The sequence below is a fragment of the Ictalurus furcatus genome, chromosome 6 (genome assembly GCF_023375685.1).
Source record: "Ictalurus furcatus strain D&B chromosome 6, Billie_1.0, whole genome shotgun sequence".
NCBI classification, from domain to species: Eukaryota; Metazoa; Chordata; class Actinopteri; order Siluriformes; family Ictaluridae; genus Ictalurus; species Ictalurus furcatus.
Window position 1 is genome coordinate 28,611,654 of NC_071260.1, and position 25,483 is coordinate 28,637,136.

Here is a 25,483-nt window from a genome sequence, read left to right on the forward strand (position 1 = left end):
GTTGCATCTTTTAAGAATTAAAATCGTATGGTAATATCAGTGAGATCATCAAGTGTGTGAATCATTTCCTTAAAAACGATCCTATCGGATTCAGTGGTATCTTCACATATCGGACCGTGGCTTTTAGAATCAGTTTTATATCGTATCGAAACAGGTTCAGTGGATTCAACAAATATCATATCGTTGTATCTGAAGCGTCATTGATCTCTTCACATCATATTGTGTGGAAGCCTGAGTTTTACACCCCTAATGTTCACACCCATGCTATCTGGTTAGAAACGCTTGAAAAATTTTGTAACCAAGCTAGAACACTCTTTCCCTATGTTAAGAAAAGTACAGAAAACTTATAAAGCGCATATATATATATATATATATATAATATTGGTAGAACACACTTATTAATAATTCAGTCGAAGGTATTTATAACCGAGGCTCTATCTTTATCATTCATCCCCTCAGAGGTTTCTTATATCTCGCATGTCAATCTCCCCATTAAAGTCTTAGTGTAACAGTTGTAGTATTTAATTTGTGTTATGTACAGCGTTCTTTTTTTTCCCCCCAAGTACAAGAATTCATTCTTGTCTGTTCTTGTCCATGATAATCACACACATGCTACAGATGCGGTGGATCCAGTCTGGTCTACTATTAGTCCAATCTTCCTGAATTCCTTTCATCACTGCTCCGATGATGAGCCTGCTGAAAGTAAATTTGAGCTGAAATCACATTACAGCGGCTCACGACTCAGGATCGGTGCTGTTCAGTGATATAACCTTAATAAAAAAAAAAACGTGCTGTTCTCGGTCATCCTCAGGGTCCGTTGGGAACTCGCGCAGTTCCACGCAGATGAACTCGTATTCTGACAGCGGCTACCAGGATGCAGGCAGCTACTACAGCAGCCAGAACGTGGGAAGGACGGAGATGCGGCTACAGCACTCGTACCCAGGCGGCGGTCCCGCTGGCAGCAGCACGCTCATGAGGAACTCCAGGGCAGAGGGCCAGGCTTCCAGCCAGGTGGGAGTCATTTGTTAAAAAAATAATAATAAAAATCACATATACCCGCTTTACTGTGTGACGTAAAGTCGAATAGATTCAAATATTAGACTAGAGATGGATAGATGGATATAATAGGATAGAATGGGATGGGTAGATAAATCAATTTCTAAATCCAAGATGAGCCCATGCTTCTTCGTTTCATCCAGTTGGAGATTCAGCATTAGTATGAAAACCCCATTACTGCTACTGGGCCACGGAGAAAGTCAGGTTATTATCCAGCATACAATAACTAGAGCAGCCTGAGATGCTCTGCAATCGTCTCCGAGGAAATTGATCCATAACTCGTGTGTATATAGAAGACGAAAATGCACACACAGAATTCTTTTACAGCACCTTAATAAATAAATCTTTTTTTAAATTATTTTATTATTTTTATTTGTTACCTGCGCTGATGTTGACTGAGCGGGGCTATTCGCAGAGGAAGAATGTGCAGGGCTGCTCTCAGAGGGGAGCGCTTGAGTGCAGGGTTTTGTTTAGCCGTCCACTTTTTCTTTATTATATTAGTACTTTATATACTGTAACACTTTTCTCAAACTCAAGGCTGTGAGTTCCGGCGTGTGGCGGGTAGAACGAGCCGAACTTCTTAGTTATTAGTGAGAGACGTACAGCGTTGAGTAAAGAGATGGAGGGGAGAGTTGAGGGTTCACGGGGGCTTTTGGGTGCTATGAAGCTGAAAGGAACCATGGGTGCTACAAGTAAACTGGAACTAACCTTAACAACCAGTTGGGGGGGGGTGTATGGGTGTAATAGTTCTCCGAGGTACCCAAAATCACAGCTGTTTAAGGCTTTGTAATTGAGTAGCAGGATTTTGTAGGGGTGTAGAGTGGGTGAAGTGTAGGCAGGTATATTGGAGAACTCTAGAAGTTGACCTTTGGATATATTGAAGATCACAGTGTCTTGGCAGAAAGAGCAATAAAACGAGAATTGCAGACGGAAGGTTATGACTAGGGTTTGAGCATCCGTAGAACTAAGCATTGTAGAGGTTAAAGATTGCTGGTGAGAGAACAGGTAAAGAAATGAGGAGTCAAAGCTTATGCCAAGGTTCCGAGCTGTTTTTTGCGTTGGTCCGACACTAACCGTATCATTTGCCAAGGCACAAGAATACATACTTCGATATTAAAGACTTGGAAGAACATCTGTTTGAACTGTATTGTAAGTGTTTAAGGTAATTCGGTAGCAGGCTAATAAAGACGGACTGCACGAGATGTGGTGCGTGTCGTCCGCGTAACAATGAAAACTAAGGCTGTGACAGCGAGTGAGATAGCCAAGGGGGCGCATGTGGATTATGAAAAGAAATAGACCGAATACAGAACCCTGAGAGACACCGCTGAGAACCACAAGCTGAAGAGGATTTGTGTTTGTTGAGGGTAATGAAATGTCTGTTAATGAGATAGGAGAGGGCTAAATCCGTCATGGCTGAAAGCTGTGCAGTAAGTATGTCATGTAAGATAGTATCAAATGTGGTGCTCAGATCAAGGAGCAGGATAATACTAAGGGTTGCCGAAGGTTATCTACAGTTCTCTGTGTCTGTGGTATGGAATGTAGGAATCCAGATCGGAAAGGCTCATACAAGTTGGTAGTAACTAGACGTGCTTGAGTCCTTTCAGTACATTTGCAACAAAAGGGAGATTGAATATTGGCCCATAGTTAGCTGGATCACTTCTTTTATTTCTGTTATACTTCCATTATTTCTATATTCCAGAGCCATATCTCCCTGCAGGTCTTGCCTGGTGTCCCACTGAAGCTAAGCAGGGTTGAGCCTGGCCACTACCTGGATGGGAGACCTATTGGGGAAAACTATGGTTGCTGCTGGAAGTGGTATTATCGAGGCCAGCAGGGGGCACTCACCCCGTGGTCTGTGTGGGTCCTAATGCCCCAGTATAGTGACGGGGACACTATAGTGTAGAAACAGCATCGTCTTTCTGATGAGACATTAAACCGAGGTCCTGACTCTCTGTGGTCATTAAAAATCCCAGGACACTTCTTGTAAACGGTCATGGCCCCATAATAATCCCCATCCCTGAATTGGCTACATCACACTCTCCTCTCCACTAATAGCTGGTGGGAGTTCTGGTGCAATATGGCTGCCGTCGCATCATCCAGGTGGATGCTACACACTAGTGGGGGTTGAGGAGACCCCCCCCCCCCCACCCCCAAATACTATGTAAAGTGCTTTGAATGTCTAGAAAAGTGCTATATAAATGTAACTGACTAACTATCTAGAACCTTCTTTCAGAATTGTTATGATAGCTGCTGTGTTGACCCTGTAAGGTATTGTCGTTTTCACGCTGGAATAAATTGTAAACATCTTTTCTCTCCCTGTGCGCCAGATGTCTGGAGGTGTCAGCGGGGCGATCCCTGGACGAGCCATGCGGCGTGTGTGCTCTGTGCCATCTCGGGCGCAGTCACCCGCCTACAGCACTGGCATCTCTCCCTCGCGTGGGTCTTTGCGGGCGTCGCCGGGCAGTGCCTACGGCTCACCCATCGTGACTGAGCCCAAGCCGCTGCCCAGCATCTTCTCCAGCAGTACCTTGCCCAACTCCCAGCGGGCCAGCTCTCCCTTCTCTGCCCAAAGGAACTCGCCGTCCACCTTGCGCAGGATGGGCTCGGGCACCAGCCGTACCACCTCGCCCTACTCGGCACGTCTGGGCTCACCGCTCAGCGTGGCAGTGGAAGAAGGACAAGCGGCATCAGGCTCATCTCCGGTGCGAACAGGAATGACCGCCATGCCGCAGCATTATGGGTCGACGTTGCCAAGGACGCTGCTGCACGAGGGCGCCGATCCCTACAGTACACATTCATACGAGCTCTACGAAAGGATGGTGCCACGCCCGGACAGCTTGACAGGTGTGTCTGTATATCTGTACTATGTTTCCTGTGTTGTTTCTTCATTGTCCTCGTCCTCACAAGGATTCCAGTCATGTGATGCGTATTACAGGTTCATCCACTCCATGCTGTACGTCCTTGTCTCCGGTATTAAAGCTTATTTTAAAACTTAAACAGATTTCTAATCCCTTCAGCTACATTCTTATTCACTCCGTCACTTCTTGTGCAAAAGTTTTGATCCTACACCGAATCAGTAATACCAAGCTTGATCTCTGCTAATTCCCACCAGCACATCTCACTTCCTCTGTCTCTCCCTGTTCCTCCACGATGGGTTTTGGTCCCCATATGTTTACATCTTATTTCTGCCATCTTCCAGTGTATCGCTAATTGCAGGCTTTCCATACAGAACCCAAATCTGGAGAAATAAGAAAACAAATCTGCCCTTGAAATACCGTAGCAGATGGTTTTCAGAAGCTCGCTCATAAAACTATAACTGTATACAGTAAACGTGTGTCTGGGAAATGGATGCCAATTCTCCTTGCTTTAAAATTGATTTAGGTTCCCGTTGTCTTCACAGCCATATGTCATCGTTGGAGCTAAATGAATTGGGAGTTAAAAGCATGTGCCATGGGGAAGAGTAGAGGAACGAGACAGTGGGAGGATGATGGAAGCTTTGCTGCGGCTGACAGCTCTTATGGGCAATTTATCCATAAGCACTGATGGATAGATCTGTTGTGGTTCCTCGGCATGGGCGTCTGCTGAGAGCTGACATTTCAAAAGCTTGTGGAACTGAATTTCCTACGACAGGACAACACTCCTGTCTGTCCTTCTCCGTCTTTCTAGTTTTTCTTCCACACCGATAGGAGTTTGAGTTAAAACCGCTGCGTTCCCGTGTGTAGTAGCGAGTCAGGAATCTCCGCTGTGGTTTCGCTTTCCGTTTCAGGAATCCCCGGATTTATTTTCGCTCACTCAGGAAATTGCCGGCCGTTGTGATTTTATCTCGCGTTTTATCGAACAGTGATGGAAGTATTTCAACACGAGGAAGTATTTCCAGCCAGGGTGTTATCTGGAGCGGGTGCCAGACTCACTGTTTAGAAACCCGAAATCTCTTTTACTCGAAGTGCGAAGACGGGCGGTATGGCGAGGCGAGTGACGTGACGCGGGTTTGGTCTGAAATACAAACGAGGCAGTACGAGGCAGAAAATGATGCCAAATATTTGAGTATGAAAAGATTTCAATTTAAAAGCTGCAGGATCTACTGGAACAGAAACGGTAGCGTGTAAGTGTGTCCATACGCTGATCGGTTTAGCAAGTTAGTCGTTTCTTGCTTTAGTTTATCGCTGAATTGCCCTTAAACGTGTCGCACAAGAACAAAACAAGCACAGGATAAGTTAAAAACGAAATATTATAATAAATAAATAAATAATATAATATTTTATTGTAAATCACAATCCATTTGGATTCGTTCATTTATCCACTAAATATATCGTTTTTTTTTTTTGTTTTTGTTTTTTCTTATTTAAATACATAAGTAAATACACTGACCGGCTACTTTAATAGAAACATCTGCACACCGAACTTTGCTTGAAAATTTTACGCCATTTGACTTGTACAGATTTTACACCGTTTGACTCATATAGATTTTAAGCCGTTTGACTCGTTCAGATTTTACGACGTTTGACTCGTGCAGATTTTACGACGTTTGACTCGTACAGATTTTACGGCGTTTGACTCGTGCAGATTTTACGCCGTTTGACTCGTGCAGATTTTACCCCGTTTGACTCGTGCAGATTTTACGACGTTTGACTCGTGCAGATTTTACGCCGTTTGACTCGTGCAGATTTTACGCCGTTTGACTCGTGCAGATTTTACCCCGTTTGACTCGTGCAGATTTTACGCCGTTTGACTCGCACAGATTTTCTGTACACTTCTATACAGTGCTAGTTAGTTTTAAGCTAACCGTTGTTAACGTGTGGTTTAAAATGGGTTTTATTAAGCTAGATCCTGACTTGCATTCCACCATGCTTAAGCTGAGGACGTAATGATTATTTTTCCCCCTCCGCTGCATTCTCCTGCTCTCCGAGTGGACGTTGTTGCTTCTGTCCTGAACGCCAGTCAGTAGTGTAAAACCACACAGGCGAGGTCAAGGAGGAATTGCAGCTCCGTGATGATTAATCCGAGGCTTTCCGAATAGCAGGTTGTTTCAGTGGAGGAGTGTGTGAACGGATCAGCGTCACATCTGAACGAATTCAAGCGTTCTTCTGATTATTTCTTATTCGTTTCCGGTTTTTCTTTTTAATTTAGTACTTAAGGCACAGTCTGAGGAGTCTGGAGTAGGCCAGGTTTTCATTCCACTGCAAGTTATGAACTGTATATAATTGTGTGTGTGAGAAATAAAATCTTGAATCGATTCGTAATCGAGACGTCGATTAATCCTAATCTCTGACTGCATGTTTTCACGACTGCTCGATGTGCATGGGCATGTTTCGAGTATCAAACTACTGCCGAGACTTTTGCTGACAAGTAACGTCTGAAATTGTAACTTTTCTTTGTGTCCTTTGCTGCCCTCGGATCTCTTCAGATGCCTTGATTGATGACGTCCCAGGTGAAAACGTCTTACCTTCTTAATGTTATTTTATTCAGCCTTTTTGCTGTGTGTGTGTGTGTGTGTGTGTGTGTGTGTGTTCAGATATATTCATACATGCGTAGTCATTCCATTTGTTCCTCCATTATTCTTTTCAAAAGATATTCTTTTCAAAAGATAGTCTTTTCTTTTCTGTTTTTTTTTTAATCCCTCGTCCTCCTTCATTAGCTTTTCACGGAGAACGAAAGGTGAAACTAGTCACATCTATTCTAGTCAGTTGTTTCTCTGTTTAGCTTGTGTGTGTCGCGTCATACATAGGAACACTGTGAAGGAATTGTGACACACTCGCGTGTTTTACTGATTGTGTCATTTTCATATTGCTCTGTCAGTAGTGTTTGTGCCCCTGACAGTTACTGCTGCATCGTGTCCTCTCGCCTTGTCACTTTAGCTTCAGCTGTACTCCACTGTATCTTCACTGATGATGTCAGCAGGGCTGTGTGTGTGTGTGTGTGTGTGTGTGTGTGTGTGTGTGTGTGTGAGAGAGAGAGAGAGAGATGGCCGCTTGTGCTGATTCATTAAGGGCTATTGACGAATCACATGTGAAAACTCAGTGTCTGGCAACCCAACACACACATTTACTCACACACATTTACTCCCACAGTCACAATCAGTCTTTCTTTCTTTCTCTCTTTCTTTTTCTCTTTCATGCTCACTCGCACTTCATTCTTGCTTGCTATTACACTATCTTTCTTTCTTTCTCTTTCATTCCATTCACTTCATTATTGCTTACTGTCTTTAATTTTTCCATGTTTTGACATATACACACACACACACTACCTCACTCACTCAGTCTCAATCAGTCCTTCTTTCTCTCTTTCTTTTTCTTCATTTCTCTCTCTCGCTCTTTCTTTTTCTCTCTATCTTTCTTTCTTTCATTCTCTCTCTCTCTCTCTCCCCCCAATTTCTTTTCCACAAACTTCCCCTTCACAAGCCATTTTGATTTTCTCTGCTCTCTCTCCGTCTCTCTGTTCATCTCTCTTCAGACTGGGTTATTACCACTGATTGGATTATTGGCAGTAGAGTGTCACCTCCATTTTCCCTCAGAAACGGCAGATCTGGGAGAAATATGTCCTGTCATGTGGTTTCATTCTGGCTTTCGGATCCTGCAGTGACTCAGAGCTCTTCTGTGCATTCAGTATGATATTATTGTATTGTTATATTTCTGATGCGCGGTGCATATCCTGCAGGGTTTCGAGTCTGTGTGTGGGGAGCAAACCCCAGGCTGCCGAAAGCTTTACATTGCATTCTCTTTTGTTTAAAGGCCAAAAACTGTTTCTGTCTTCAAACAAATTCCACTCAGCTGCATCTAGTTAAGTGTGTGCATTCGTTTACTGGGTCTCGGTGCCAGGAGATCTCTGCCAAGAACCGTCAGCAGACCCTTCAGTAATAACTAATGAAGCTGGGCCAAATGAGGATTTATTAGGCACAGCACCAGAGCTCTGCCCTGCCAGTGGCTAAACTTTTCTCCTTTGAGTCAGATCATTAGACTCCGATGCCCATGTTCCAAGTGTGTGTGCGCATGTGCGTGCATGTGTAACATTGTCGAGTGTGATGGAGCGCTGTAGCATGACTGCGTTCAGTTTACTGTTGTCAGAATGGCTTTGGGCCGGCCTGGAGACACCTCTGTATCCTCCATAGCACACTGACACTGACACGGACTCGGGCGGTAAATTACCCAGAGTCCCGTGCTCTGCTTTTGGGGTAGGTTTATGTCTGTAGGTTTCCAGAGCATGCGTTAAACCATTAGTTACATGTATTTATATACACACAGGTGAAAAAAAGCAAATCAAAAACTGGTGTCTCCTAGCATTCTAGAACGTGATGTAGGATTAACATTCTAGAAGGTGATGTAGGATTAACATTCTAGAACGTGATGTAGGATTAACATTCTAGAAGGTGATGTAGGATTAACATTCTAGAAGGTGATGTAGGATTAACATTCTAGAATGTGATGTAGGATTAACACTCTAGAACGTGATGTAGGATTAACATTCTAGAACGTGATGTAGGATTAACATTCTAGAACGTGATGTAGGATTAACATTCTAGAATGTGATGTAGGATTAACATTCTAGAACATAATGTAGGATTAACATTCTAGAACATAATGTAGGATTAACATTCTAGAACATAATGTAGGATTAACATTCTAGAACGTGATGTAGGATTAACATTCTAGAATGTGATGTAGGATTAACATTCTAGAACATAATGTAGGATTAACATTCTAGAACATAATGTAGGATTAACACTCTAGAACGTGATGTAGGATTAACACTCTAGAACGTGATGTAGGGATTAACATTCTAGAACGTGATGTAGGGATTAACATTCTAGAACGTGATGTAGGATCAACATTCTAGAACGTGATGTAGGATCAACATTCTAGAACGTGATGTAGTATTAACATTCTAGAATGTTATGTAGGATTAACACTCTAGAACGTGATGTAGGATTCTGGAACATTCTGCAGGGGTCTGTAAATTCTGCTTCAACTCGTTTGAAATCATCATTTGAGCTGAAGTGAGTGTTGTGTGGCTGACCAAGTGGGCACAGAGCATGAAAGTGCACCTATACAATGCTCTTTTTCTCCTCTTTCTTTCTCTCTCCTCTCTTTCTTTCTCTCTGTCTCTCTCCTCTCTCTCTCTCTCCTATCTTTCATTCTCTCTCTCTCTTTCTCTCCTCTCTCTCTCCTCTTTCTTTCTCTCTGTCTCCTCTCTCTCTTCTCTTTCTTTCTCTCTCTCTCCTCTCTCTCTTCTCTTCCTTTCTCTCTGTCTCTCTCCTCTCTCTTTCTTTCTCTCCTCTTTCTCTCCTTTCTTTCTCTCTCTCTCCTCTCTCTCTTCTTTCTTTCTCTCTCCTCTCTTTCTTTCTCTCTCTCTCCTCTTTCTCTCTCTCTCCTCTCTCTCTTCTTTCTTTCTCTCACTCTCCTCTCTTTCTTTCTCTCTCTCCTCTCTCTCTTTCCCTCTCTCTCTCTCTCTCTCTCCTCTCTCTCTTCTCTTTCTTTCTCTCTCTCTCTCTCCTCTCTCTCTCTCTCTCTCCTCTCTCTCTTCTCTTTCTTTCTCTCTCTCTCTCTCCCCTCTCTCTCTGTCTTTTGCCTTGCACTTTCTCATGCCCTTTGTCTCTTTCACGCTCGAACACTTTCTCTGTCCTGCTTTCTCCATCCCTCTTTTCTCATTTGCTCTCCCTGTCATCAGCTTGATTATCCGTGAGACAGTTTGTTCTGCTGTGCTCTCTCTAGATTTTCCAGCTCTTGTAGAATGAAGTTTCAGTAGGCTTGCATGGAAAAACCATCACTTAATCTGAGAATCGTGTGTGTGTGTGTGTGTGTGTGTGTGTGTGTGTGTGTGTGTGTGTGTGTGTGTTTGCGCTTTACATTAGTATTCCAATGCAATCTGATATTAAAGAGCCTATAATTTCATACTGCCACAGCGAGAATATTAGCAGTAACATTACACTCAAAACCCACGAAAAGTTTTTTTTTTTTTTTGAGTGAAGGAGGGAATGTGTCACCCTTTATGTCATGGTTTCCATGGCAACGAAAGTTCCTCTAAACACGCTTCAGTTAATTAGTATTAACTCTTGATTATTTTATTTGTACCTGTTGTGTCCGTGATGTTTCATCAGTTGCGAAGCCCTGATTTCTTAGTTTCCAAGTTTATATTCTATGCTCTGTGACCCTCGCCAGTTTGTTTTTACAGTTGTTAATGATTATGAATATTCCTGTGACGACCCTGACGGTCTGTGCGTTTACACACACTCTATAGACTACGACAACGATTTCTTGAGTTGCTCAGATAAAGCCCACACTGAGTTTTCATCCTGCCTCATCAACCTGCTCATTACACAACTGTATTATAAACTGTAACATATTTCAGAGTTGTTTTTATTACTTACCCACAGTAATGCAAATATCTTGTAATGGATATTTCAGTCTGTATGAAGTCTACCATCTTCAACTCATTTGATGCGGGAATCTCTTTCCTAGCGTTTGTCCACTGCTTGGCACGTCGTTCTCCACCTGATCCGGTTCAGGGCATCCTCAGGGGCGGCATTGACTTGTAACAGTTACTTACAGTTTATAGACGCGCAAAGCGCTTTACATAGTGTGGGGGGAGGGGGGAATCTCCTCAACCACCACCAGTGTGTAGCATCTACCTGGATGATGCGACGGCAGCCATATTGCACCAGAACTCCCACCACACACCAGCTATTAGTGGAGAGGAGAGCGTGATGTAGCCAATTCAGACATGGAGATTATTATGGGGTCGTGATAGAGAAGGGCCAATGGGGGAATTTCACCAGGACGCCGGGGTTACACCCCTACTCTTTATGATAAGTGTCCTGGGATTTTTAATGACTACAGAGAGTCAGGACCTCGGTTTAACGTCTCATCTGAAAGACTGCTGTTTTTACAGTGTAGTGTCCCCGTCATTAGGACCCACACAGACCACAGGGTGAGCGCCCCCTGCTGGCCTCATTTATACCACTTCCAGCAGCAACCTTGCTTTTCCTCAGGAGGTCTCCCATCCAGGTACTGGCCAGGCTCAACCCTGCTTAGCTTCAGTGGGACACCAGGTTTGACATCAAGACATTTGGGTTTGAGATCAAAAAGATGAATGGGAGATGATAGAGCAGAATTTCAGCTTTTATTTCCTGATATTTACCATAACTTAGAACATGACACCTTTTGTTCGAACCCAACCATTACCCAAGTGAACAGAAATATTGGAACATGCGCCTGACAGATGTTTCGTGTTGCCCAGGCGTGCCCTGTTGGATTGACTGTTTAAACAATGAACAGCTATGAATGTCTACGCGTGGTTTAAGTCCTCGCAGAATCCAGCAGAATGAATTCAGAAACATTTTGTCTGGCAGTTAACAGAGAAATGAATCTGAATGGCAGGAGCATTTCACCTCCTGAAGAGGAGACTGAAGGGAGGGATCCCCCCCCGAAACAAACGGCAATTGAAAGAGGCTGCCTGGAAAAGCATTACAAGACAAGGTGATGTCAGTGAGTCACCGGCTTGATGCAGTTATTCCAAGCAAGCTACATGCAACCGAATATTAAGTGTTCTTTACTTTAATTGACTTTAAGACCGATCTGTTCCGCTACTTTCGCTCGCCTAAAAATCGGGTGGTCCGCCACCAACGGTGCCAAGTTTTTTAACACATCTAAAGGTAAATATCAGGAAATGAAAGCTGAAATTCTGATCTATGATCTTGTATACATCGTTTCCTCTCAAACCCAAATGGTTTCAGTGTATCGCAGAAATAATATACTTCCAGTCTTTCCGAAAGGGGACTTTTGTTTTTGACAGCGCTTATCTGTAAACGTCCGTGTTATCGAAGCGTGCTTCATTTTAAGAGTGCGTGTTTGCGGGCACTACTAACCGCCTGCTGCGGTTTTACTCGCATCCCTCTGAGCTCTGCCACACATCTGGACTGAAAGCACGACCACAGCGCTGAACCGATGCACAGTATCCCTGTGGAAAATGAACCCACACACACACACACAGTCTGCTGCATTCACTCACAGTCGTAAACCTATGTTTGATTTGCTTCACAGTCAGAATTCTCGCTCTCAGTTTCACCCGAGCAAAAATGCAAACCCAGCTTTTTGCTCGGAGCTCAAAGCGCACGCATAAATACGCAGGGCTATAATTTAAACTACAGTCATATGCATGACCTCATCTGGGTTTTCCCCGGAAGACGAGACCGGGATAGATTGGTAGTGCGCCAGGAGTTACTGCGCTTCTCGTTAGCTAAAGACACGCAACCATACCGTCGTTTTCTGTTTCCCTATTGTCCTTTGCTGTGCATGAACGCGACTGTAGTGTTGAGTTACATCGCTGCACGGTCTCCCCTAAACCACACTCCGGATGTTTCCGTCTTATGCGTGAAGATTTTCCGCAAAGAAGGATCGAAACCGCACACCTCTACTTTCTGTACGCGGTGAATTTTCAACTCTTAACGTATAACGATGTCATTGTGCAGTCTGTAGCTGCAGAGCAAAGTGTCTGTAAGATTAGAGTACTTACAATTAAGCTACTTTTCTTCCCAGGTTCGCCGAGGCTGAGTGTAGGTATTAGAGTATACGTAAATCCAAGTCCAGACAAACTTAAATTATACCTCTGTGCTTCGTTATTGGCCTGCAGATATATTAAACAAGGCCTGTACTGTATAATGAGAATGAGATGCTGAATGGCTTTTAATGCTGAGAAGAGCTGCAGCTCACACAATCCCTTGGGCTAAGGCTTTAACTTAAATCATACACGAGGAGGACAGACGATAATCTTCTCCCTCGCTCTGGAAAGCCTCTGATTGCGTATGCCATGTCTCAGTGTGTCCTCCTTCACACTTCCCTCAGGACCCTGCTCGCAGGATGTTGATCTGTAAAGTCGACATTATTCTCACTACGTGTTCATTTCTAATCGATTGTCCTCGGCAGGTCTGCGGGCGTCCTTCGCGAGTCAACACAGTCATCATGGGGCTGATCTGCGCTCGACTGTGAGTCCAGACCGCCACATCGGACCCATCTACGAAGACCGAGCCTTTCATGGGCCTCTGTACCGCAGCCCCAGCCACGTTACACACTCACCACTCTACAGATCGCCTTCAGGTACACACTCGCCTTCCTTTCTGAGAGATGAGTACAGCTCTTTCCCACCTTAAACATCTTCATACATGGTTTTTGAATCAGTTTATATATATATATATATATATATATATATATATATATATATATATATATATATATACACACACACGTCTCTCAGATTAAGTGATGATCACACACGTGTTTATCACTCACAGGTCTGCACCCTGTGGTCATTTGTATTATAGCTAGCTTCTCAGAAGTAATTCATTAAAGCAGTAGAGGGGTTTTTTTCTTTGTTGTTTTTTTTGCTTTATTGCACGTAAAAGTTGCTGCAAATCAGTCATTGGTAATTATTACTAACGACTATAGCTAATAATAAGCAGTTAAATGAGCTGTATTTGTGACCCTTTCTGCACAGACAGGGACTGAAATGAAAGAATTGGTCTGCTGTTAGTGTGTGGTTTAGTGGCTGCTGTGTAGCGTGGGCGTCAGGGTGGGCGTCAGCATGTAATTTGTGTTTAGGTGAGGGATTTCTGCACTGGGCTGTGTATGCCGATTGTAGCTTTTCTGAGAAGATTGCTTCTAATCTCAAGGGAGGCTTTTTAAAATGGGCATATTCTAGTGTCATTCTTCAGGTGTGGGTGTTCATAAGAGTATATAAGCCACTTTGTGTGTGTGTGTGTGTGTGTGTGTGAGAGAGAGGGAGAGATTGCTCTTAAAGGCTCTGGTGTACCATCACATCTTTATCTCCCCATTGAGAACACTGTGTTCTTCAAAGACGTGTATTTTCTTCGGAGAAAGCAGGAGAGACAGAGGGACACCTCACATACAGACAGAGAGAGAGAGAATACGAAAAGGATGAAGCAGTAGAGAGAAAAGGACTAAGAGCAGGTCTCCATGCTGGAGTGCGCTATGTGAGTGGTGCTAATAGCTGTCGCATTTCACTCTGCCTTCACACTGGCCAGCCTCGGGCGACGGTTCATTTCCTGAGTAAATTTCCAAGACCGGCTAGGAAACATTTGAAACTATCATGGGGGAAAAAAAAAAAAGATTCGCTTAATTCTATGCAAATTACTTTAAATGCAGCAAAGTGACCAACAACCTCAGTTCCTCTCTGTGTTTCGTTCCCGTTCAACAATGTTTGACATGCAAAGATGGAAGAAATTGTCCTTTTGTCTGGATTTTATTATTGCAGTAAAATGCATTTGAAAGAAAGCTAACACGGTTACGTGTACATGTTACAACGGAGCCTGTATAGCATTCGGTTCATAGCATTTCACATCAAACGTGCCCATGACATCAAAATGGACCTTTTTGTGGCTTTTAGTATGAACATGTTCGCCTTAAGGTTATGTATAAGCTCGTGCGCTCCAAAACAATGAGAAAATTCGCATTCAAAGATTGTATGCATTCCGAATTTACAGTCTCGCTCTCTCTCACTCTCGCTCTCTCTACCACTGATAAAGAGCAACAATTTTGATGACATCATCCTGCGCTTCAGCTCCTCATCGGAATTTCTGTCCAATCAAATGCTCGCTAGAATCTGAAGTGTCCCGCCCCCACCGCTATAAAAATCCTCGGTACTAATCGTCTAGTACGGCTTAGCCCGGGCTGAGGTAAGCTAAACGCTATTGGCTGTTTAAAAAGGGGGAGGAGCCACTCGATATGTCCCGCCCTGACTTCCTAAAACACGTACATACAACAGTGTGAGTAAAACATGGTGGTGGAGACTGTCCAAGTCATGTTGGCTTACATAACTTAAAGAAGAACTTGAGTGTGGGAGGAGCACACGTGACACGTTCATTACCATAAAACACAATTATAGGTTGCTAATATCCATTAGAATTTGAAAGAAAGTTCGCATTACACCGAATCGAAAAGTGAGATTTCAGTGCGTCTGTACAATTCCTGTGCACAAGTGGTGGGGAAAAATACGTAGGACACGCGGCCTCACAGCTCATTTGCATCCTATAGAGACGGTGCGGATTGAAACGCTGGTCAAAATAGAAGCAAATCTCTTCAAACTTTTCAGAATTGAAGCTGACTCGAATTGGCTTTTTATCTGTCTCTCTTCCGTGCGCGCTCGCACACACACACACACACACACACACTCACTCTCTCCAAGCATAGACTCCAACCTCCTCCCTTCATATCCGATAGGCTTGCTCATAAGAAATCTGAAGACGACTCTTCCATAAATGCTTGCAGAATGTTTGTACTCCGCTGCATCACCACAGAGGAGAGAGACAGGAAGATAAAAGGTCATTTGGGTCTTCTTACTAGGAAGTACCTCCCAATAAATAGCCCATTTGGATCCCTGAGTACTCCTTGTGGTGGTTCTAAATTAAATCTTAATAGCTCTTTGCCTTCTCAGCTCTCCATTCACGGCAGCTTTAATCATTGCCGTTGCCACTTGCTTTGCCTTAGACAAACTCCGCTCTGATGATTTGAGGCTAATTGTGGTATAAATCAGACAGAAATAAATACTTTTTATCTTCTAAGTTATGAAGCAATCCTTTAAAAGCTCCACAATGAGCATGAGCTTGTTCTCCCGTGCAGGATCACTCGTGCCACTTCCTGTTTGCTGGGAAAAAAAAAGGCAGAGCGGGCACAGGAGCGTCACGCGTTTGTGTAGCAGATGGAACCTTTAGCCTGCCTCTTGCTTCAGCAGCCAAAAGAAAAAAAAAGAAACAGCGAGACAGAAGAGTGTATGTGGAGACGATCAGTACCGACTTCACCTTTGCTGATTGGTGGCACCGCGGCGAGCGAGAAACACGGGCACACTGCATGATTCGGTGGAGGGAAACATTAACGGAACAAATGACTAAAGAATTCTTTTGTCACTTTACGAATCGAAACCATTTTCATTTGTTCAGATAATCATGCAGATCACTGACAGTTATGTGCCGTTATGTGAATTTAGTGGTCTAATGTGGATAATTCTTTCCTTATTACTGTAACTCGGGGGGCCGTGACAGGAAATTCCTGCCCGAATTCTCGAGTGCACGCCTAAAGTCATGCGTCTTGCTATATTTGCCACGAATAAAAAATGAACCATGTGCCAAAATATTTTTCAGCCTGAGTGCACAATGCAATTTAGACTTAATCCAAAGGAAACACTCGTATTAAGGAACCAATCAGCAGTAAGTTAATTGAATTAAATGTGCTAGCTCACCTGGCTGATGCTTTAATGCTGTTTCAGCTAGTCGCCTACAGTTAAGGGGGAAAGTTTCCTCCCAATGGGGGGGAAAAAAGGGGAAATGGTACCTCTCTTTTATAATAAGTTAAAAATGAAGTGTAGGTGCATCCTGAAAGAACATAAGTAGATAAAGGTAAAAAAAAAAACTACTAAAAAAAAAAGTGGGAATAATAGTTTGAGCAGAATTATCTACAGTGCCAGTGACGATGTCTTCCACATTTTACACTGATAGTGACGATATCATAACGATGACATGACCTGTCACCAGTAGGGATGAAACGGTTATCGGTTTCACGATAACCCGCGATAGAATTCCCCGACGGTCAGTATTACCGGGTCATATTTAATTATCATTATGACCGTGCGCGATTATCGTGATTTGTAAAACTCGTGGTGAAAGCAGACGCTACAATTCAAAGCTGAACGCGACTGCTCAATTCAGCATGAGCTGAATTAGTCAGGGTCGCAGCACAGATCAGCAGGAGTCAGACTGACTGGGAGAGTGAGGCGAGCCGAGTGACGGGCGGAGTGAGGCGAGCCGAGTGAAGGGGAAAGTGAGGCGAGCCGAGTGACTGGCAGAGTGAGGCGAGCCGACTGACGGGCAGGGTGAGGCGAGCCGACTGACGGGCAGGGTGAGGCGAGCCGACTGACGGGCAGAGTGAGGCGTGCAGAATGACTGGGACAGTGAGGCGAGCCGACTGACGAGACGATGGGAGAAGATTTGGTTTAATATAAGCGAGTTTGTCAGTGTGCTGTTTTGTTGTTGTTGTGTTTTTCATTAAGAATAATAACGAACCCACCATTCAAGCAACTTCCGCTAATTCGAAAGCGAAAGTGAAAAGCGCGGCCACACGGGCATCCCTAAGCGATTTAAAAGCGAGGGGGGAAAGAGTTAAAAGCGCCATCGAAGCTCCAAAGCCCCCTTTAACAGCACATTTCTTCTGCCAAGCTCTGCAGGCACCACGTACCATCTTCTATTAAGTTTCCCTCAGCATTTTTTATAAAACTCCAAAATATGACCAAACTTCGGATTTGGTCCTCTTGGAATGTTGGAAATTGTCCCCAGCGCCGTCACTGCCTTCCTCCGTGTTCTCTAACTGAACTAAATGATTTTTATTACGAATATCAATACGAAATTTTCATACCGTTACATCTCCAGTCACCATTCCTGACCCTCTTACATATGTTACACACTTTTAAGCACCCTTAACGAAGTTTTGCACACACTCAGTGTCTCTCAGCGGCCTCATGAAGGCTCTTTAAAGAATTCCGCTAAGGCTGGGCTAGACGATGATATAATATTGATATTGTAATAAATGATGTCACTATACACTTTTCTGAGATATCGTTGGGGTTTCAATAATGATTGACAGACTCTAATTGGATACAGCTTATTAAAATTACTTATTAAAATGTCATTTTTATACAGAATTTGACTTTTTTTTTTTTTTCCTCCTTTCATTGTAAATTTACTTTTTTTTTTTCTTTTTTTTCATCAGTGCAATTTGAGCAAACTTCTAGCCTGAAAGTTAATGTGACTCATATCATGTGTCATGGAATTGTCTTCATGGTGTGTGTATGAATGTAATTCGCTCTTTCAACAGTGTTTGTCTCTGAAAACCATTTCAAGCATAATCCATTAGATTAAATCTTTCTTATCGGGCTGTGTAAACAGTACAGGTACTGTATGCGACTTGGCACGGTTCAGCTCATGCACTCTGGTTCACATTTCCAACAGTTAATGTGTTTGGTAAAGCTGCCCTTCGTGTGTGTGTGTGTAGGGGTGGGTGGGTGTCTCCGAGTAGTTGTCCTCTATAACATTTCTGACCCGAGCTGATTCACAGGATCCTTTTGGGACCGAGCTGGCTTGTTGTGCGGAAAACCTGGAAGGTAGTTGTGATGAAGCAGGTGAAAGAGTAATTATTTACGAAGGACGACTCATCCACGGAGCTCACTAACTAAATATTTAACAAGGCTTGGCAGGATAGCATCTGATCCTAGTTGTTTATCTATATGCAGGTGTCGCTCATGGAGAAAGTCAATTTAAATGGCAGTCATCAGGCCTGTAATACGTGCGTGCCGAACTAAACCTGCTGTATTGTACATGAAAATAACGAGAAAGCTCTGGCAAAAAATTGCATCATGTTTACTACAGGATTCAACAGCACTAATGGCTTCCAGACTGAGAGAATAACTGTGTGTGTGTGTGTCGAAAAGGCTGTTAAATCCCAGACACCCACTTGTGCAGACGCTCTTTCACAGTCAGTTCCTTTTAGGCATTTTCTCACACAGCATCTCTCTCTCTCTCTCTCTCTCTCTCTCTCTCGTGTTAAAAGTTAAACATCGTGCTTTCACATTTTCATGTTCTCCTCTCAGGCGTCGGGAACCTGCAGAGGAGCTCCAGCCAGCGCAGCAACATGACGTACCAAAGAAGCAACAGCTACACAGCGGTGACGTACTCAGACCCGTATCGCTCCGGCCCGTACCGACCCTCCGAGGGCGGCTTCACCCGGCACGCCATCAGCATCAACGACGGAGCCGTTCGCTCTCCCTCCATCGACAGTATTCAGAAAGACCCCAGGTACAAACACACGCTTCACATGTCTTTTACTTTGGACTTTGACTTTTCAGAATTTTTTTTTATTATTATTACTTTTTCATGTAATTCTTTGACCATTGTATATGACTTAAAGGAGTAATACCTTGATTTAAACGTCTTTAAACGTTCGTTATTTTGTTTATCGGGTGTAATAGAATAGGTTAACATGCTTTAATGTTCAAAAAGCGCATTATTTGTCACATACTGTACATTAATGCAGTAGCTCTATTCCCAGGCTGCCAGAAACGCTCTGATTTCTCCAAAGTCCCTCCTTCCAAAAAGCTCAGACTGCTCTGATTGGCCAGCTGACCCGTTGCGTTGTGTTTGTCCAAAAACCTCAAGCGTGTGTCTGAAGTCTAACGCCCCTTGGATCAGCTTCAGCCTCCAAGGCTTCTAAAGCGATTCTACGCTCCTAAGCAACACGGCGTCGGTTTTACCGCATCAGTTCGAGTCCGATTCAGAAAACGCGGATGATCAAGCGGAACCAACTTTGCAAACACGGCTCGAGCGGAACATTTCACAGTTTAAAATAAGTTTTAAGAGAAGATTTCAAAATGGCTAAAGACTGGAGAATGTTCCAGAGTTGGGACCCGCCATGGAAAAGGCCCGATCACGCTTTGTCTTAGTACGACAACTGCGGACCGCGAAAAGAAGTACGGGATCTTAGTGGTCTGGTAGGAGAGTAAGTAGGTCAGTAATGTACTGTAGATCAAGACTAGAAAGAGTTTTGTATACATAAATACGAATTCTAAAATGGATTCTGAACTCAACAGGAAGCCAGCGAAGAGATATCAAAACGGAGGAAGTATGATCCTTCTATTTACTCCTGTTCAACACCTAGCTTCCGCATCCTGCACGTTCTGCAGGAGAGATTAGACGGATCGAGGAAGACCAGCGTCGGGAATTACAGTAGTCCAACCACAATGTAACAAGAGCATGAATCAGTTTCCAGACCTGTTGTAGAGAGAAACCGTTTGAACTTTGTAATAGGCCTTAAATGAAAGAAGCTTCCCTCCTCAGCAGCACCGATTTGTTTAGCAAACTGTGACTCTGAGTCAAAGATTTTTGACAGGTTTGCGTGTATTGGAGGAAAGAGGATCTAACCGGACAGGGGACAGAGGAAACAGTTGGAGAGCCTAAAATAATGACTTCGGTTTTACTTTCATTCAACCGCGTTTACCGAGGTTCGACCAAACGAACGAGCCATTTTCATCGCTTTAAAATTTAAACAGATTTAACGAGCTACTATGTTTGCACAAGCAGTTGTAAAGTGTGTGTGTGTGTGTGTGTGTGTGTGTGTGTGTGTGTGTGTGTATACACTGTGTGTGTACTGTGTGTGTAAAGTGATGCTGCTCCTGCTTACTGGGCTGTTTTTCTCTGGTGCTGATTCAACACTGTCGCATTCCCTCCATTCACTCTGGAGTACGCCGGGCAGGGGGCCAAACATTTAAACACTAAGCCTCGTGCCTGGCCCCTTTACTGTGGATTCCCACACCACTCTCTCTCTCTTTTCTGTATATGGCAAAGCAAGGTATGTTCAACTGACCTTGCACAGTGTGTGTGCTGTTCACACACTCGTGTGTGCTGACCTAGGCAGGTGGTTTAGAGCAGCAGAGCAACCACATACATGCAAATTTATATTTATTTATTTATATATATATATATATATATATACATACACACACACACAGAGAGACTGATAGAGGAGAGATTTTTAGATTTATAGGAGAGATGTAATATTAAGTGCTCAGTGTGTGTGTGTGTGTGTGTGTGTGTGTGTGTGTGTGAGAGAGAGAGAATCAAAGCAGGGTAAATGCAGTGTGACTCCAGGCACATTTTGATGAGAAGAGCTCGCCTTTTCAGTAAAGTCAGCCCACATTTTCCACCACGCTGCCTGTGGATATCAGTACATCATTCACACCCACTTAGGACTTTCCTTTACTTTGCAGCCTGCAACACACCACATCACTGCCTCCATCTCGCACACGGTCTCGTCCTGCTAATCAGGGACAAGAAACGGCTGCACAGCAGTTTACTAATCGGATCTTGTAAGTAATTTAACGGTGTTTACGGTCAGTTCGATCCGAACCCCGGTTGCGGAGCCGGAGAACCGGTCCGAGATGCCTGAGCGAGGTGGTCTGGGCCAGTTCCGAGTGAATTAATGGTAAATGGTGTGCACTTATATAGCGCTTTTTTAACCGTAGCGGTTCCAAAGCGCTTTACACTGTGTCTCATTTACCCAATCACACACACACACACAGCAATGGTAGCAGAGCTGCCATGCAAGGCGCTAACTTGCCATCAGGAGCAACTTGGGGTTCAGTGTGTTGCCCAAGGACACTTCAGCTGTGTGAGGACTCCGGTGTGACTGAGGTGTGAGGACTCATAATCATTTCGCTCACACAGAACAAGGCACGTGCTCCTACATCTTTGCTGTATATTTTTAGTACCCTTGGGACCATCGGCGCGGTTGGAAATCTGGCACGTAGCAGCGCAAATCTATGAATTTTAATGAATGCGTTATGAGAAGGTGTGGTTAGGAGAGCTTGTGTTTAATAACGGAGCGCGGCACACTGCTGTTTTAATAATGATGTGTAATTAGAGTTCGATTTTTAGTGGGAGAGATCAACACCCTCGCAGAACATTCAGGACACACAGCTCCTCTGATCACATAAAATGGAAGATCCTGCAGAGTTCACCTTCACCTCATCAAAAGTACAAACTCTTTCCTGACTACAGAAACCCCTCAGTCAGTGACTTCTACAGAACCGGGCCCGCTTCATAACCTCCTCAAATTCTTTTATGTGACTCCCCGACTGAGATCACTCCACTCTCACACTTTCAGCAGGAAGACTGATGTTCCACATTGACTATGTAGCTTGGTTCAGAACACACACACACACACACACACACACACTCATACTCATACTCATAAAATCAGGCCACAACTTCAGGGCACCTGCGTGTGCTTCTGTGAGATCTAAGCATGCGCAGTAGCTGCTGCACAAATGGTGCATTTTACATGCTTTTAGTGCAGTACACTGGGAAACTTCTCTTCTGTTCTGTTCTCTCCTCTTCTCTTCTCTTCTCGAATCTTGTCTTCTCTCATCTTGTCTTCTCTTCTCTCTTATTGTCTTCTCTCGTCTCGTCTTCTCTCCTCTCGTCTCGTCTTCTCTCCTCTCGTCTCGTCTTCTCTCCTCTCGTCTTCTCTCCTCTCATCTCGTCTTCTCTCCTCACATCTCGTCTTCTCTCCTCTCGCCTTCTCTTCTCTCATCTCGTCTTCTCTTCTCTCATCTCGTCTTCTCTTCTCTCGTCTTCTCTCCTCTCATCTTGTCTTCTCTCCTCTCATCTTGTCTTTTCTTCTCTCATCTCGTCTTCTCTCCTCTCATCTCGTCTTCTCTCATCTCATCTCGTCTTCTCTCATCTCGTCTTCTCTCCTCTCATCTCGTCTTCTCTCCTCTCATCTCGTCTTCTCTCCTCTCATCTCGTCTTCTCTCCTCTCGTCTTCTCTCCTCTCATCTCGTCTTCTCTCCTCTCATCTCGTCTTCTCTCCTCACATCTCGTCTTCTCTCCTCTCATCTTGTCTTCTCTTCTCTCGTCTTCTCTCCTCTCATCTTGTCTTCTCTCATCTTGTCTTCTCCCTCATTAGCTTCTCTCATCTTCTCTTCTCTCCTATTGTCTTCTCTCATGTTGTCTTCTCTTCTCTCATCTCCCTTCTCTTGACTTGTCTTTTCTTCTCTTCTCTTCTCTCGCCTTATCTTCCCTTCTCTCGTCTTCTCTTCTCTCGTCTTGTCTCGTCTTCAGTCCTCTGCTCTCCTTCCCCTCACTCCTTGTCTTCTCTTCTGTTTTCTTTTTATTCGTCTCCCTTCTCTTCTCTCATCTTCTCTCTTCATTTTTTATTCTCCTCTGATCCCCGTTCCTAGCCTCCCGTCTTCTCTCATCTTCTCTTATGTCCCTTTTCTTCTCGCCTCTGCTCTCCTCACTTCTCCTCATCTCTTGTCTTCGCTTCTCTTCAGTTCTCTTCTCTATTGAAATTTTCATGAAAGGTTGTAGCACCAACCCAGAACTCTGCTGCTCACTGGACACAAATTAGAAGCAAAAGATGTAAACTAGGTGTTTTTGAAGTGCAGTGCCTGCTCCTGTGGAGTTTGTTGCAGTTCAGCGACGTGAGGTACTGCATGTTAATTTGTCGTTTCGGTCTTGTGTAAAAGGTTAGCGCTTGATTCGAAGAATCGGCTACTGCACGCACCAGTACATAGTGTGCAGTGTATATAGTATGTAACGCGTGGCTGGGCTAGGTGAGGTAGAAGACTTGATGACAATTACAGATCGTCTCATTTGCCCACAGCCATGGCTATTTGTAGAACTAAAATAAGTTTGCCAGTTTTACTGAGCAAATCCCATCCTCTGATAATACCACCAGCCACTGCATTGCTGAGGTAGTGCAGTTACGTAAATGTCAGCTCATAGCGAGGAATTAGGTGGAGAAATGTTTTTTTTTTTATAGCGTTTGAGTTGACAGACATTTTGATTTCCAACCAAGTGCTTCAAGTTCTCTGCTGCTGCCACGAGCAGAATTATTAGAGGGTTTGTTGTTTAGGTAGGAGCATGCACAAGGAAAGGTCATTTTTATTCGAACCATGCCATTGTTCGTTTTATTCAAAAATGCCATTCTTTATTTTAGGTGTCGTTAAGTAAAATGTAAAAAAGAGTAGCACACTCCTGTCCTGGCAACGGCCTTGGACTTTTTACATGTCAGTATGCCAACCCCTATTGGACATACTCGCGTATAGGATAAGTAACATGGATTGGAGTGGGAAAACTGTGGTGTAAAAGAGACAGAAAAGCACGGTGTGCAATTTATTTTTATTTTTTTTTTTACAGCTACTAGGCAAGTTACAATTGCACTGAAAACACGAATAAACTTTCAGCCTTTCCGACAGACCCCACCCACAAGCATTTTCCGTTCACGCCGCTTATGTCAGAATTACCATTATGACTCGATGACAACCCGGGCGTTCTGCTCAGAGCCGTTCGCGTCCTCGGACTCGGAATCAAATGAATGCAATATTACATTAAACTGTATTGTATGTTTATTTTCCGATTAAGCTTGCATTATTAAGACACGATTAGTAGTCAATTATATGAATTATTATGCTGAAATATTACAAGATACTACCACTTAACTACATTTTCCTGCTGAAGCTGTTGCCATTTTGAGTGTTTCCACACGATGTAGCAGCGGTCAAGCGGTTCAAATCGGAGCTTTCTGAAAATCCCAAGTTGTAATTATGAGTTCTACGAGTAAGGGAACGCTTTTTACAAGTCAGAATGTCGTAATTACGACATGGCGTGAACGCAGCTAAAGGGCAGAGGTTCTTGAAGGGGTGGAGTCAGAACCGAAGGACCGGAGCAAAGTTCACGACATGGGAATATCATGATCCAGCTATATTCTATTACATTTTACGGTACTCAGGTTTTCAGGTTCCTACCTGTTGCTTCTTCTCACCCACAAGAATAATAATTAGCTTATTTGGACGTTAGCCAGTCCAGCTATGTTTGCGATTAAAGATCGACGTTATGATATATGTGTGTGATGTTCAGTAAGTGCTTGATTGTTTTAACGTCACCCAGTTTATTGATTTCCTCACTCTTGTTCATGGTCATACGTTGGAGCTGATCTCCAGGTTTGAACACTATTGACTGTTGTGCAGATGAATCAAGCCTTTTGTCATATTCTACTATGACTTTCGATAGCAAAAAAAAAAAAAAAAAAGACCTGCACATACGGAATCAACTCATGACCCTCGAGGGCATTTAAGTATTCAAACCCCCTAATTAAGTCCAACTTATCATATATTTTTTTCTTGCTTATTAGGAATGCTTGTGTGAGGAACATGACCCTGTTTAGTATTTTCAGCAAACTCCTCATACCCCCTGCAGATAATCCGCCCAAATCAGTAATATTAATCAAGACTTCAGTGCTCATTCATCTAGCACTGATCAATAGTCATCAAAACTTTGTCTGAATTTTGGGGCGAAAATGTTGACATTCGTATCCAAAAGATCAAATAGGTGTAAAAAAAAATACGGCTAAATATATATAGACACTGTCCCTTTTACTCAAACTTGGCTAGCTGTCCTTGCAGTGTTGCCAGATCAGGCACGATCCCCCATGACCAAGCTATTTTTATTCACCTCGAGCTGATACAGAATGGCCTTCTGCTCGTACTGTCATTTGTCAAAGTTCCATTTCAGGGACCGAGCATCCGACACTACATTGCAAATACGGCTTCACACACTCTGACACGCTCTGATCCATGTTGTGTACATGTTAGTATTTTCATAGCAAGTCCTTTGGGAACGATTGGTTATATGGGGTATAGTTGGTTTTTGTTTTTTTTTTGGTTTGTTTTTTTTTGGTCATTAAATTTTTATTTGAAAGCATAAAGATAATTTTTTTTCTTTCATGCTCCAGATGTTCTGCTTTTGACGCTAAATATTTTCCTGTCTTGTTATTACTCGAATAATAGATAGATAGATACTTTATTGATCCTTCACGAG

At 43.5% G+C, this 25,483-nt stretch overlaps 1 protein-coding gene across 10 annotated transcripts in view; it reads left to right on the forward strand.

The window, feature by feature from the left end:
• Nucleotides 1-25,483, forward strand: part of LOC128609091 (plakophilin-4) — a 149,554-nt gene that overhangs the window by 96,367 nt on the left and 27,704 nt on the right. For all 10 annotated transcript variants that reach the window (XM_053627465.1, XM_053627464.1, XM_053627459.1 and 7 more), the window contains 4 exons: nucleotides 812-1,011; nucleotides 3,384-3,900; nucleotides 12,972-13,142; nucleotides 18,697-18,901. In XM_053627465.1, the coding sequence (XP_053483440.1) occupies nucleotides 812-1,011; nucleotides 3,384-3,900; nucleotides 12,972-13,142; nucleotides 18,697-18,901 (1,093 nt within the window). The remainder of the gene's footprint in view (nucleotides 1-811; nucleotides 1,012-3,383; nucleotides 3,901-12,971; nucleotides 13,143-18,696; nucleotides 18,902-25,483) is intronic.